Raw genomic sequence first — 13,996 nt, 5'->3', positions numbered from 1 at the left:
AGCCAATAAAAAGCACTCAGCTTTTGTTGCTGGATCAGGTTATAAGAGGAGCCAGGAATGTTTCCTGATTACATGGCCTGACCAGGACAAACAGCCGAGAGGTTTTCTTGGGCTGACTCCCAAATGGCACCTTATTTCCTACATAGTACGCTACTGACTCTGGTCAAAAGAAGTGGACTATGTGGTGAATATGGTGCCAAATGGGATGTACACATTGTCAGGAAGTAACGATCAGTGCAGCACACTCTAACATTTCCCATCTCTCTGTCTCAGGTTTAGGAAGAAGCCATCAGAATGAAGACCGAGGCCAAGGGTTTGGGGCGGTCTGTGTCAAGGTCGCTGCAGGATGAGGGCCGGTGGAGCCGAGGGGTCCTGCTGCTGGCCTACATAGTCCTGGAGCTGATCACCGTCCACTCCTCCACCGTCCTGGGGAACCTGGAGCTCCAGCTGGACGAGGAACAGCCAGCCGGGACCATCGTAGGGGACATCAGCGCTGGGTTACCGCCTGGCGTCACCGCAAGTCTTTACTTCATATCAGACCACGAGGGCACCGGGGTGGGGAGTGACCTAGACATAGATGAGAGCACGGGCATCATCAAGACAGCCAAGGTGTTGGACCATGAGCTGAGGGACCGGTACAACTTCATTGCCGTGACTATGACGGGCTTGACCATTGAAGTGACAATCACGGTGAATGACATCAATGACCACGCTCCCACGTTCCCCCGGAGGAGAGTGGCGTTCAAGATCCCGGAGATGACGGCAGTGGGAACCAGGTTCCCCCTAGAGCCGGCGGTGGATGGGGACAAGGGCCAACTGACTACCCAGGGATACCTCATCAAAGACGGGAACCCCGGCCAGGCTTTCCTCCTGGAGACCCGGAGAGGATCAAACCAGGTTCTCTATCTGGATCTGGTGGTCAACACTCTTCTGGACAGTGAGAGCAGACCGTCCTATACTTTATCCCTGGAGGCGTTCGATGGAGGCTCCCCTAAGAGGACTGGTCAGATGGTGCTAGATGTGATGGTTCAGGATATCAACGACAACGCTCCAGTCTTCAACCAGAGTCGATACCATGCCATTATCTCAGAGAATCTGCTGCCGGGCAGCAACATTCTCCAAGTCTTTGCCTCTGACGCTGACCAGGGAGACAACGGCCTTGTTCTCTATGAGATCAACCGCAGGCAGAGTGACCCAGAGCACTACTTCATAATCGACTCTCGTACTGGTGTCATCACGCTCAACAAGCCGCTGGACTTTGAGATGCGGAGGGTCCACGAGCTTGTGGTCCAGGCGAGGGATAACGCCACGCAGCCCGAGGTTACCAACGCCTTCGCCACAATCCACGTCCGGGACTACAATGACAACCAGCCCACCATGACCATCATCTTCCTCAGCGAAGACGGCTCCCCACAGATCTCCGAGGGCGCCCAGCCTGGCCAGTATGTCGCACGCATCTCCGTCACAGACCCGGACTACGGAGAATACGCCAATGTCAACGTCTCCTTGGAAGGAGGGGACGGGAAGTTTGCCCTGACCACCAAGGACAACATAATCTACCTGATGTGTGTGGACCAGATCCTGGACCGAGAGGAGAGGGACACATACGAACTCAGGGTGATGGCTACAGACGCAGGCACCCCTCCTCTCAGGGCTGAGTCCTCCTTTACGATACAAGTAACTGACGTTAACGACAACCCTCCTCTGTTTGATCAGCAGGAGTACAGGCAGGCAATACCTGAGGTGGTGTTCCCAGGGAGCTTCGTGTTGCAGGTCACGGCGAGAGACAATGACCAGGGGCCCAATGGAGACATCACATACAGCCTCCTCCAGGATGGCCAGGCTGGCCAGGATGAGAACCAGGCCCAGTGGTTCACCATCGACCCAGTAACAGGGATCATCACCACGCTCTCCCAGCTGGATTACGAGTCGCAGCCCAGGCCAAGTGTGACCGTGGTGGCTACAGATGGAGGGAGGCCTTCCCTGTCCTCCACAGCTCTGGTCCATGTGGTACTACAAGATATTAACGACAACGAACCTGTGTTCGGTAGCAACTTCTACAACGTATCCATCAAGGAGAACACTGCTGCTGGGTCCTGCATCCTACAGGTAGGACATTGTCTATTCTGTTTTTCTAGTCAACCTGTCGACAGGTGAATCTCGCATGCGAAAGTTTCAGAATTTTTAATTGCGACAACTAAAAGTCTTGACAGCCTTATCACCTGCATCTTGATCATGTGAAGTCCGATATCTATAACTTGTACGTATTCAAGCTGCTAGTTTTTTCGTATATGAGCTGGGAAATACCAAATGCCAAATGAAGACTATATTGGAAAGAGAACTACCCTTGAGGGTTGAGAGGGGTCTGAAGTTCTGAACTCATTGTTAAGTGAAATGGAGAGACTATTACCTAAAGGAGAAATATTACCCAGATAGAAAATCGTTTGGTGGATTTTGCTGAAGTATTGTCATGCATTAAGTGTTATTTTAATGTTCAATCTGTTTAGATTGGATTGTAGAGGATAAGAGAGTTTAGAGTGGAGAAAATTAAGTGAGGGAGTTTAGGTTGGAGAAAGGCTGAGGTTGTGTCCCAAATGGCACCCTATTCCGTATTTATAGTGCACTACATATAGTACCCTACATGGGTAATAGGGTGCGATTTTGAAACATACTAAGTGAGGCGTTTACCTGGTGTCTGCAGAGCTGGAGGATCTCTTCTCTTCTGGCTGTCCTCTCCTTCACCTCTCCAAGGTTTCCAAGGTAACTGAGACAGTGTAAAGCCCCTCTGACAGCTGAAGACAAAAGAGGTTTCCACTTTATTTACCTAATTCAGCTGCAGGAGGACAGGGTAGGGCTTCTTCTGACAAAAAGACATGTCACATGTCAAACCTCAACAAAAGACACCCCCAAAAAATGGGTATAGTAGACAAGAAAAGAAGCAAGCCATTGACAAACCACAGGTCCACCACATTTGCTACAGGGCCTCCAGGCCAGATCCCACTGCGGGGTCAAAACCGTCATTACGCCTCATTAAGAGGTATCGTTTTCTCAGGTTGTTGTTGCGTCTGTTATGAGAAAGAGACCATTCGTTTTTTTGTTTTCTGCTTTTTATCAGTCTGTTTCTTCCAGACTTCAAAGCTTCTACTGCTGCAGCAGCAATCAGACACTCTAACATACAGGAGGTCTGGGGGAGAGAGGGAACTGTTCATTTCATTCCTGTTTCACAAGCATCTGTGTGCCTGAGATGGGGATGGGGCTGAGACGGCCAGGGTTTGGATGAGTTGGGGTTGGGTTTAAGAGAGAGGGGATGGGGCTGAGACGGCCAGGGTTTGGATGAGTTGGGGTTGGGTTTAAGAGAGAGGGGATGGGGCTGAGACGGCCAGGTTTTGGATGAGTTGGGGTTGGGTTTAAGAGAGGGGGATGGGGCTGAGACGGCCAGGTTTTGGATGAGTTGGGGTTGGGTTTAAGAGAGAGGGGATGGGACTGAGACGGCCAGGGTTTGGATGAGTTGGGGTTGGGTTTAAGAGAGAGGGGATGGGGCTGAGACGGCCAGGGTTTGGATGAGTTGGGGTTGGGTTTAAGAGAGGGGATGGGGCTGAGACGGCCAGGGTTTGGATGAGTTGGGGTTGGGTTTAAGAGAGAGGGGTTGGGGCTGAGACGGCCAGGGTTTGGATGAGTTGGGGTTGGGTTTAAGAGAGAGGGGTTGGGGCTGAGACGGCCAGGGTTTGGATGAGTTGGGGTTGGGTTTAAGAGAGAGGGATGGGGCTGAGACGGCCAGGGTTTGGATGAGTTGGGGTTGGGTTTAAGAGAGAGGGGTTGGGGCTGAGACGGCCAGGGTTTGGATGAGTTGGGGTTGGGTTTAAGAGAGAGGGGATGGGGCTGAGACGGCCAGGGTTTGGATGAGTTGGGGTTGGGTTTAAGAGAGAGGGGTTGGGGCTGAGACGGCCAGGGTTTGGATGAGTTGGGGTTGGGTTTAAGAGAGAGGGGTTGGGGCTGAGACGGCCAGGGTTTGGATGAGTTGGGGTTGGGTTTAAGAGAGAGGGGTTGGGGCTGAGACGGCCAGGGTTTGGATGAGTTGGGGTTGGGTTTAAGAGAGAGGGGATGGGGCTGAGACGGCCAGGGTTTGGATGAGTTGGGGTTGGGTTTAAGAGAGAGGGGTTGGGGCTGAGACGGCCAGGGTTTGGATGAGTTGGGGTTGGGTTTAAGAGAGAGGGGATGGGGCTGAGACGGCCAGGGTTTGGATGAGTTGGGGTTGGGTTTAAGAGAGAGGGGTTGGGGCTGAGACGGCCAGGGTTTGGATGAGTTGGGGTTGGGTTTAAGAGAGAGGGGTTGGGGCTGAGACGGCCAGGGTTTGGATGAGTTGGGGTTGGGTTTAAGAGAGAGGGGTTGGGGCTGAGACGGCCAGGGTTTGGATGAGTTGGGGTTGGGTTTAAGAGAGAGGGGTTGGGGCTGAGACGGCCAGGGTTTGGATGAGTTGGGGTTGGGTTTAAGAGAGAGGGATGGGGCTGAGACGGCCAGGGTTTGGATGAGTTGGGGTTGGGTTTAAGAGAGAGGGGTTGGGGCTGAGACGGCCAGGGTTTGGATGAGTTGGGGTTGGGTTTAAGAGAGAGGGGTTGGGGCTGAGACGGCCAGGGTTTGGATGAGTTGGGGTTGGGTTTAAGAGAGAGGGGTTGGGGCTGAGACGGCCAGGGTTTGGATGAGTTGGGGTTGGGTTTAAGAGAGAGGGGTTGGGGCTGAGACGGCCAGGGTTTGGATGAGTTGGGGTTGGGTTTAAGAGAGAGGGGTTGGGGCTTAGACGGCCAGGGTTTGGATGAGTTGGGGTTGGGTTTAAGAGAGAGGGGATGGGGCTGAGACGGCCAGGGTTTGGATGAGTTGGGGTTGGGTTTAAGAGAGAGGGGTTGGGGCTGAGACGGCCAGGGTTTGGATGAGTTGGGGTTGGGTTTAAGAGAGAGGGGTTGGGGCTGAGACGGCCAGGGTTTGGATGAGTTGGGGTTGGGTTTAAGAGAGAGGGGTTGGGGCTGAGACGGCCAGGGTTTGGATGAGTTGGGGTTGGGTTTAAGAGAGAGGGGTTGGGGCTGAGACGGCCAGGGTTTGGATGAGTTGGGGTTGGGTTTAAGAGAGAGGGGATGGGGCTGAGACGGCCAGGGTTTGGATGAGTTGGGGTTGGGTTTAAGAGAGAGGGGTTGGGGCTGAGACGGCCAGGGTTTGGATGAGTTGGGGTTGGGTTTAAGAGAGAGGGGTTGGGGCTGAGACGGCCAGGGTTTGGATGAGTTGGGGTTGGGTTTAAGAGAGAGGGGTTGGGGCTGAGACGGCCAGGGTTTGGATGAGTTGGGGTTGGGTTTAAGAGAGAGGGGTTGGGGCTGAGACGGCCAGGGTTTGGATGAGTTGGGGTTGGGTTTAAGAGAGAGGGGTTGGGGCTGAGACGGCCAGGGTTTGGATGAGTTGGGGTTGGGTTTAAGAGAGAGGGGTTGGGGCTGAGATGGCCAGGGTTTGGATGAGTTGGGGTTGGGTTTAAGAGAGAGGGGATGGGGCTGAGACGGCCAGGGTTTGGATGAGTTGGGGTTGGGTTTAAGAGAGAGGGGATGGGGCTGAGACGGCCAGGGTTTGGATGAGTTGGGGTTGGGTTTAAGAGAGAGGGGATGGGGCTGAGACGGCCAGGGTTTGGATGAGTTGGGGTTGGGTTTAAGAGAGAGGGGATGGGGCTGAGACGGCCAGGGTTTGGATGAGTTGGGGTTGGGTTTAAGAGAGAGGGGCTGGGGCTGAGACGGCCAGGGTTTGGATGAGTTGGGGTTGGGTTTAAGAGAGAGGGGTTGGGGCTGAGATGGCCAGGGTTTGGATGAGTTGGGGTTGGGTTTAAGAGAGAGGGGTTGGGGCTGAGACGGCCAGGGTTTGGATGAGTTGGGGTTGGGTTTAAGAGAGAGGGGTTGGGGCTGAGACGGCCAGGGTTTGGATGAGTTGGGGTTGGGTTTAAGAGAGAGGGGTTGGGGCTGAGACGGCCAGGGTTTGGATGAGTTGGGGTTGGGTTTAAGAGAGAGGGGATGGGGCTGAGACGGCCAGGGTTTGGATGAGTTGGGGTTGGGTTTAAGAGAGAGGGGTTGGGGCTGAGACGGCCAGGGTTTGGATGAGTTGGGGTTGGGTTTAAGAGAGAGGGATGGGGCTGAGACGGCCAGGGTTTGGATGAGTTGGGGTTGGGTTTAAGAGAGAGGGGTTGGGGCTGAGACGGCCAGGGTTTGGATGAGTTGGGGTTGGGTTTAAGAGAGAGGGGTTGGGGCTGAGACGGCCAGGGTTTGGATGAGTTGGGGTTGGGTTTAAGAGAGAGGGGTTGGGGCTGAGACGGCCAGGGTTTGGATGAGTTGGGGTTGGGTTTAAGAGAGAGGGGTTGGGGCTGAGACGGCCAGGGTTTGGATGAGTTGGGGTTGGGTTTAAGAGAGAGGGGATGGGGCTGAGACGGCCAGGGTTTGGATGAGTTGGGGTTGGGTTTAAGAGAGAGGGGATGGGGCTGAGACGGCCAGGGTTTGGATGAGTTGGGGTTGGGTTTAAGAGAGAGGGGTTGGGGCTGAGACGGCCAGGGTTTGGATGAGTTGGGGTTGGGTTTAAGAGAGAGGGGATGGGGCTGAGACGGCCAGGGTTTGGATGAGTTGGGGTTGGGTTTAAGAGAGAGGATGGGGCTGAGACGGCCAGGGTTTGGATGAGTTGGGGTTGGGTTTAAGAGAGAGGGGATGGGGCTGAGACGGCCAGGGTTTGGATGAGTTGGGGTTGGGTTTAGAGAGAGGGGATGGGGCTGAGACGGCCAGGGTTTGGATGAGTTGGGGTTGGGTTTAAGAGAGAGGGGCTGGGGCTGAGACGGCCAGGGTTTGGATGAGTTGGGGTTGGGTTTAAGAGAGAGGGGTTGGGGCTGAGATGGCCAGGGTTTGGATGAGTTGGGGTTGGGTTTAAGAGAGGGGTTGGGGCTGAGACGGCCAGGGTTTGGATGAGTTGGGGTTGGGTTTAAGAGAGAGGGGTTGGGGCTGAGACGGCCAGGGTTTGGATGAGTTGGGGTTGGGTTTAAGAGAGAGGGGTTGGGGCTGAGACGGCCAGGGTTTGGATGAGTTGGGGTTGGGTTTAAGAGAGGGGGTTGGGGCTGAGACGGCCAGGGTTTGGATGAGTTGGGGTTGGGTTTAAGAGAGAGGGGATGGGGCTGAGACGGCCAGGGTTTGGATGAGTTGGGGTTGGGTTTAAGAGAGAGGGGATGGGGCTGAGACGGCCAGGGTTTGGATGAGTTGGGGTTGGGTTTAAGAGAGAGGGGTTGGGGCTGAGACGGCCAGGGTTTGGATGAGTTGGGGTTGGGTTTAAGAGAGAGGGGATGGGGCTGAGACGGCCAGGGTTTGGATGAGTTGGGGTTGGGTTTAAGAGAGAGGGGATGGGGCTGAGACGGCCAGGGTTTGGATGAGTTGGGGTTGGGTTTAAGAGAGAGGGGATGGGGCTGAGACGGCCAGGGTTTGGATGAGTTGGGGTTGGGTTTAAGAGAGAGGGGATGGGGCTGAGACGGCCAGGGTTTGGATGAGTTGGGGTTGGGTTTAAGAGAGAGGGGCTGGGGCTGAGACGGCCAGGGTTTGGATGAGTTGGGGTTGGGTTTAAGAGAGAGGGGTTGGGGCTGAGACGGCCAGGGTTTGGATGAGTTGGGGTTGGGTTTAAGAGAGAGGGGTTGGGGCTGAGACGGCCAGGGTTTGGATGAGTTGGGGTTGGGTTTAAGAGAGAGGGGTTGGGGCTGAGACGGCCAGGGTTTGGATGAGTTGGGGTTGGGTTTAAGAGAGAGGGGTTGGGGCTGAGACGGCCAGGGTTTGGATGAGTTGGGTTTGGGTTTAAGAGAGAGGGGTTGGGGCTGAGACGGCCAGGGTTTGGATGAGTTGGGGTTGGGTTTAAGAGAGAGGGGTTGGGGCTGAGATGGCCAGGGTTTGGATGAGTTGGGGTTGGGTTTAAGAGAGAGGGGTTGGGGCTGAGAGGGCCTGTGTTTGGATGAGTTGGGGTTGGGTTTAAGAGAGAGGGGTTGGGGCTGAGACAGCCAGGGTTTAGAGGAGTTGGGGTTGGGTTTAAGAGAGAGGGGTTGGGGCTGAGACAGCAGGGTTTGGATGAGTTGGGGTTGGGTTTATGAGAGAGGGGCTGGGGCTGAGACGGCCAGGGTTTGGATGAGTTGGGGTTGGGTTTAAGAGAGAGGGCTTGGGGCTGAGACGGCCAGGGTTTGGAAAGCTCACCTCTGGGCTGAGTGATGTGCAAACGGGATCTATGCCCAGTGACAGCCCCAGGGATAGGGAAGGGTGAGGGGGAGAGGGAGTAAGATTTGTAAGGGAGAGGGGAGATGGAGGCAGGGAAGTGTGGGAGAGAGGGAACTAGAGGGAGAGAGGGAAATAGAGGGAGGCCCAGTGCTTGACTTGAGCAGGCGCTCACAGGGTCTGAGTACTAGCACCTTACACTTTCTACTGCTTGAGCTCCTGTTCCTCTCATATAATTTTAGCTCAAAAGTATTGTGGAGGTCCTGCACCTCAAGATAAACAGTACCGGCACCCAACATGAGTATCGGCACCTGTTTCAGTCCAAGTCAAGCACTGGGGCACTAGAAGAATAACAGCTGAGACGGGGGCAGTGGTTGTATGGGAGGTCTGTGTCTCAATTATACATCCATTGGCAGCAATGATGAGTACAGAGAAATAATATACTGGTATTGGTCTGAATATTTATGATGTCATGCACTTCTACGTTATTCTATCATCTTTTCCTGCTCCATCAGCAGCCTCCAGGCTCCCAGCATGCAACATTTCTTCAAAGCCAGCCACTCTCTGGCCTGTCTGTGTGTGTGTGTGTTTGTCTGTGTGTGTGTGGCGCCTCCCTGGCCTGTCTTAGTTCTGCTTGGCGGCTGTAGACGTGTAGTTGGCGTGCCATGTGAGGCCAGACGTCTTGGCTCTGGGTGTGTGTGTGTGTGTGTGTGTGTCTGTGCATGTGTGTTCAGGGTGCCAGCAGCTCCACATCCCAGCGTCTCAGCGAGACATCTGACGACCAACTGACTGCCTTTTCTCTATGTGCAAGAAATTCCCACTGCACATTTTTCCACACACTCAATACTGTCCAACAGCCATTACAATAGGGGTATTGTGATCATCAGTCCAGCATTTTGAAGTGGGTAAGGTTTAGGGTTTCTGTTCCCTCTATGTTTCCCTAACAGCAGTTCATGATCAGTCTTAACACTCTCTCTCTCTCTCTCTCTCTCTCTCTCTGTCTCACCTTTCTCTCTCTCTCTCTCTGTCTCACCTTTCTCTCTCTCTCTCACTCTCTCTCTCTCTCTCTCTCTCTCTGTCTCACCTTTCTCTCTCTCTCTCTGTCTCACCTTTCTCTCTCTCTCTCTCTCTCTCTCTCTCTCTCTCTCTCTCTCTCTCTCTAAGAGAGGTTGTCACTTACTCTCTGTGTCAAATGCTGCAGTAGAGGAATACTTATATAGTTATAATTAGGTGTTGTGCAAAAATATCATGAATGAAAATAATAGTTTTCCACCTCAATTAAAGTGACAAGTCTTAAACCTATTAGCAGTCATCAATCTGGTAATGTAATAGGTCAGATATATAGGGGGAAAACAGGTTGTCTCACGGAGGGGAAATAGGGAATGACATGAGGAATAACATGTTAAAGACCAAGAACTGCATTATGGGCTGGACTACACTTTATGACATTCCATTTATTTTCCCCTACAAGCATCATGCCCTTATTGGTACCTGCTTTAAACTGTGTCTGTGTCGCAAATGGCACCCTATTCCATATTGGGTGCACTAGTTTTGACCAGAGCCCATAGGACTCTCCACAAATGTAGTGCATTGTACAGGGGATAGGGTTTATTTGGGATGCAAATTGTGTTGTCTTTAAAAGGTAGTTGGTGATTGGAGAGAGTGAAACATGCAGTGATTGGCTATACAGTACCTACAGTAGGTCTGTGTTATGTAGGGCCCACAACACACTGATTGTATAAATGCATTGGATTTATATAGCTCAAAGTGCTTTACATTATAGGATAGAAACACAGTTCATATGTGTGTTTATACCCTATGAGTGGGTTAGTCTCCGATACATTACCAGTCAGCCTTGCATTCCATAATGGAACATTATCAGTCAGCCTTGTATTCCATAATGGAACATTACCAGTCAGCCTTGTATTCCATAATGGAACATTACCAGTCAGCCTTGTATTCCAAAATGGAACATTATCAGTCAGCCTTGTATTCCATAATGGAACATTACCAGTCAACCTTGTATTCAATAATGGAACATTACCAGTCAGCCTTGTATTCCATAATGGAACATTATCATCAGCCTTCTATTCCATAATGGAACATTACCAGTCAACCTTGTATTCCATAATGGAACATTACCAGTCAGCCTTGTATTCCATAATGGAACATTACCAGTCAGCCTTGTATTCCATAATGGAACATTACCAGTCAGCCTTGTATTCCATAATGGGCCATTATAAGTCAGCCTTGTATTTCATAATGGAACACAATCAGTCAGCCTTGTACTCCATAATGGAACATTACCAGTCAGCCTTGTATTCCATAATGGAATATTACCAGTCAGCCTTGTATTCCATAATGGAACATTACCAGTCAGACTTGAATTCCGTAATGGAACATTATCAGTCAGTCTTGTAGTCTTGTATTCCGTAATGGAACATTATCAGTCAGCCTTGTATTCCGTAATGGAACATTATCAGTCAGCCTTGTATTCCATAATGGAACATTACCAGTCAGCCTTGTATTCCGTAATGGAACATTATCAGTCAGTCTTGTATTCCATAATGGAACATTACCAGTCAGCCTTGTATTCCATAATGGAACATTACCAGTCAGCCTTGTATTCCATAATGGAACATTATCAGTCAGCCTTGTATTCCATAATGGAACATTACCAGTCAGCCTTGTATTCCATAATGGAACATTATCAGTCAGCCTTGTTTTCCATAATGGAACATTATCAGTCAGCCTTGTATTCCCTAATGGAACATTATCAGTCAGCCTTGTATTCCATAATGGAACATTACCAGTCAGCCTTGTATTCCATAATGGAACATTATCAGTCAGCCTTGTATTCCATAATGGAACATTATCAGTCAGCCTTGTATTCCGTAATGGAACATTATCAGTCAGCCTTGTATTCCATAATGGAACATTACCAGTCAACCTTGTATTCCATAATGGAACATTACCAGTCAGGCTAGGCCACACACACACACACACACACACACACACACACACACACACACACACACACGCACACGCACGCACACGCACGCACACGCACACACACACACACACACACACACACACACACACACACACACACACACACACACACACTGTAGTGGCTGAATGAAAGGGCTGCAGAATGGGAGCCACAGTGGTACTGTACTCTCTCTCAGACAGGACATGAGCCTGAGCAGTGGGGGGCAGCTCTACTCTACACTGGAGACTTAATAGAAGTAGAAAAGAGCTCTTTCAGTTTTGCTGCAGAATTGCTACATTTGGTCAAGATTCCCTTTCTTAATGAATTGAATGGAGGGAGGTAAGAGTGGATGGGTGCTTGTTAGCCCTTTGAGTACATCATTAATCTGGACCAAGGCTGTGTCCCCAATGGCACCCTAGTCCCTATAAATTCCCTATCGGTCCTTGTCAAAAGTAATACACTATATATAGGGAATAGTGTGCCATTTCTTTTTAACTCAAATTCATTGAGCTCTGAACAGAGTCCGCTGTTATGTAGTTTGTGTTTGACAGAGAGCTGCTTTATCTGATGCATCTGTCATGTTTATTTATGACTGATTCTTTTGGTAAATAACCAGTACTTCACAAGAAGCACATCACCTTTCTATTGGATCTCCCTCTCTCTAGCTCTCTTCACTCCTCTCTCTCTCTCCTTCTCTCTCTCATTCTCTCTCTCTCATTCTCTATCTCGCTTGCTCTCTCTCTCTATCTCTCTCCTTCTCCTCTCTCTCCTTCTCCTCTCTCTCTTTCTCTCGCTCGCTCTCTCTCTCTCAGTCTCAAGCGATCTCTCCTCTCTCTCTCTAGCTCTCTCTCTCTCTCTCTCTCTCGCTCTCCTCTCTCTCTCTCGCTTTTTCTCTCCTCCTCTCTCTCTCTCTCCTCTCTCTCCCTCTCTCTCTTCTCTCCTCTCCTCTCCTTAAGGGGCTTTATTGGCATGGGAAACTTATGTTTACATCGCCAAAGCAAGTGAAATAGATAATAAACAAAAGTGAAATAAACTATCCCTCTCTCTGCCTCTCTCTCTCATTCTCTCTCTATCTCTCTGTCTCCATGTCGGGGTAAGAATCGGCCCTCTGTCTGTGTGTTTTTGGGGGGTTGGTATGGCTCCAGTGGTAAAGCGAGAGGGGGTCCCCTGGCAGCGCGAGGGGAAATGAGGCCCAACGAGCGCCAGCCGCTGGCACAGTTGGCGGAGGTGACACAGGCAGGGGGAGGCTTCCTCGTCTGTCTCTCCTCCTGTTGCACTCCGTCCCTTCCCCCATCTATCCCTCCCCCCCTTCCTCCACCCCCACTCTCTCCATCCTCATTCTCTCCATCGCCTGCCTCGCTCCCTCCTTGACTTTTTCACCTCCTGGCCTCCATCTCTCCCTTCACCCCAACCTTAATCTGATCTCCCTTCAGACCTCATTAGCTGGGTGTGAGGTCAGGCTATACCCATCACCACCTCAGCAGTTTAACCCACCACCCCCATAGTCAAGGAGAGAATGGTCTGTCATTGCAAGGGCCCCCTTCAGCAACCCCATGGCAACCAGAGAAGACCACTGATTGCTGCGAGATAATATATAAACTTTTTGGGAGTTTTGTCTGTTGGATTGGCGCTGAGCTGAGAGTCAAATTTGTGAGTTTATCAGTTTCCTCTGCAGCCAGAAAGGGTTCCTGTCTGAACCGTGCTTTGGCACCCGTCTGTCGGAGTGAACTCACAGGCCTCCCCTCTCACTCAACCTGGCCTTGAAAAGACATCACTGATACTGGCTGGCCTGCCATGTCTCATCCCTTGACTCTGATTGGTGTGGTTTGATAGACAAGCTCACAGTGTTGTTGAATAGGAAACGTAATAGCTAGCCTTACATCTATCTGCTTCGTTGCACAGAGGATTTTCCAATTAATATTTTTGGTTCAGGATGATTAGAAACGTCACTCATTCCACTGATTTGGAAGACAGGAAAGGAGGAGAAGAGAGGATGAAAGAGGAGATGAAGATAGGAAAGGAGAGGAGGGGAGAAGAGTCGAGAGGAGATGATAGTCTCAGTGAACTCCGTGCCTGGCAACATAAAAACACACCATCTGTGGGACATTCTAAGGGACAACTATACCGTTTAGATTCATTCATCAGAGCTCCACTTCACTGAGCCATTGATATTTCAAAGTGTGTTCCTCGGCATTAGTGTTTCGCCCATAGCCACAGATGTAATGTAGTGTCACAGTGGGTTCTGGACTGTAACCTGATGGTTGGCTCAGGACCATAGAGCCAGGACCAGACCTGATGGTTAAACCAGACTGTAGTGTTAAGTGCCAGCCAGGCAACAAATGGTTCATTAGGTCCAGCCCTCCTACCATATGGTCCCTGAAGGCTCAGATCAATCACTTCATCTCCGTTTTTCACATCTGATTTGATTCGGTAGAAGCTTCTTGTTTTCTCGGCAATCTGCAGATGCTTCTATTCAAAGCAATGTCTCTGTTTCTAAGTACTTGAACTTGGTGCTGCAACACTTTTTGAACTCCTCCTCAAACCCACAGATTCTGTTTTCAATGTCTCGGTCACAGTTCTTTAGCTGGGACAAAAGACCTGCCTCTCCCAGCTGGATTTAGTCTCCAGCTAACATTTACATTTCACTCCGTGACAAGAGTCACTGACTCAAAGCAACAAGAGGGTAGAACACAAGTCCCTTCACTGTAACAGGAATAGGGTGCCATTTGACGTAGACACTGGGTTGTATGAAAGC

At 51.0% G+C, this 13,996-nt stretch overlaps 1 protein-coding gene across 1 annotated transcript in view; it reads left to right on the top strand.

The window, feature by feature from the left end:
* LOC135553398 (protocadherin-16) overlaps positions 1–2,778 on the top strand; it is a 32,330-nt gene extending 29,552 nt beyond the window's left edge. The window contains exons 2-3 of the mRNA XM_064985537.1: positions 274–2,109; positions 2,752–2,778. Of these exons, the coding sequence (XP_064841609.1) occupies positions 295–2,109; positions 2,752–2,778 (1,842 nt within the window). The 5' untranslated portion in view covers positions 274–294. The remainder of the gene's footprint in view (positions 1–273; positions 2,110–2,751) is intronic.
* Positions 2,779–13,996: the final 11,218 nt, after the last annotated feature.

This window comes from Oncorhynchus masou, chromosome 13, assembly GCF_036934945.1.
Source record: "Oncorhynchus masou masou isolate Uvic2021 chromosome 13, UVic_Omas_1.1, whole genome shotgun sequence".
Lineage (NCBI taxonomy): Eukaryota > Metazoa > Chordata > Actinopteri > Salmoniformes > Salmonidae > Oncorhynchus > Oncorhynchus masou.
The sequence above is the reverse complement of the archived record's forward strand: the minus strand, read 5'-3'. Positions and strand labels throughout refer to the sequence as shown.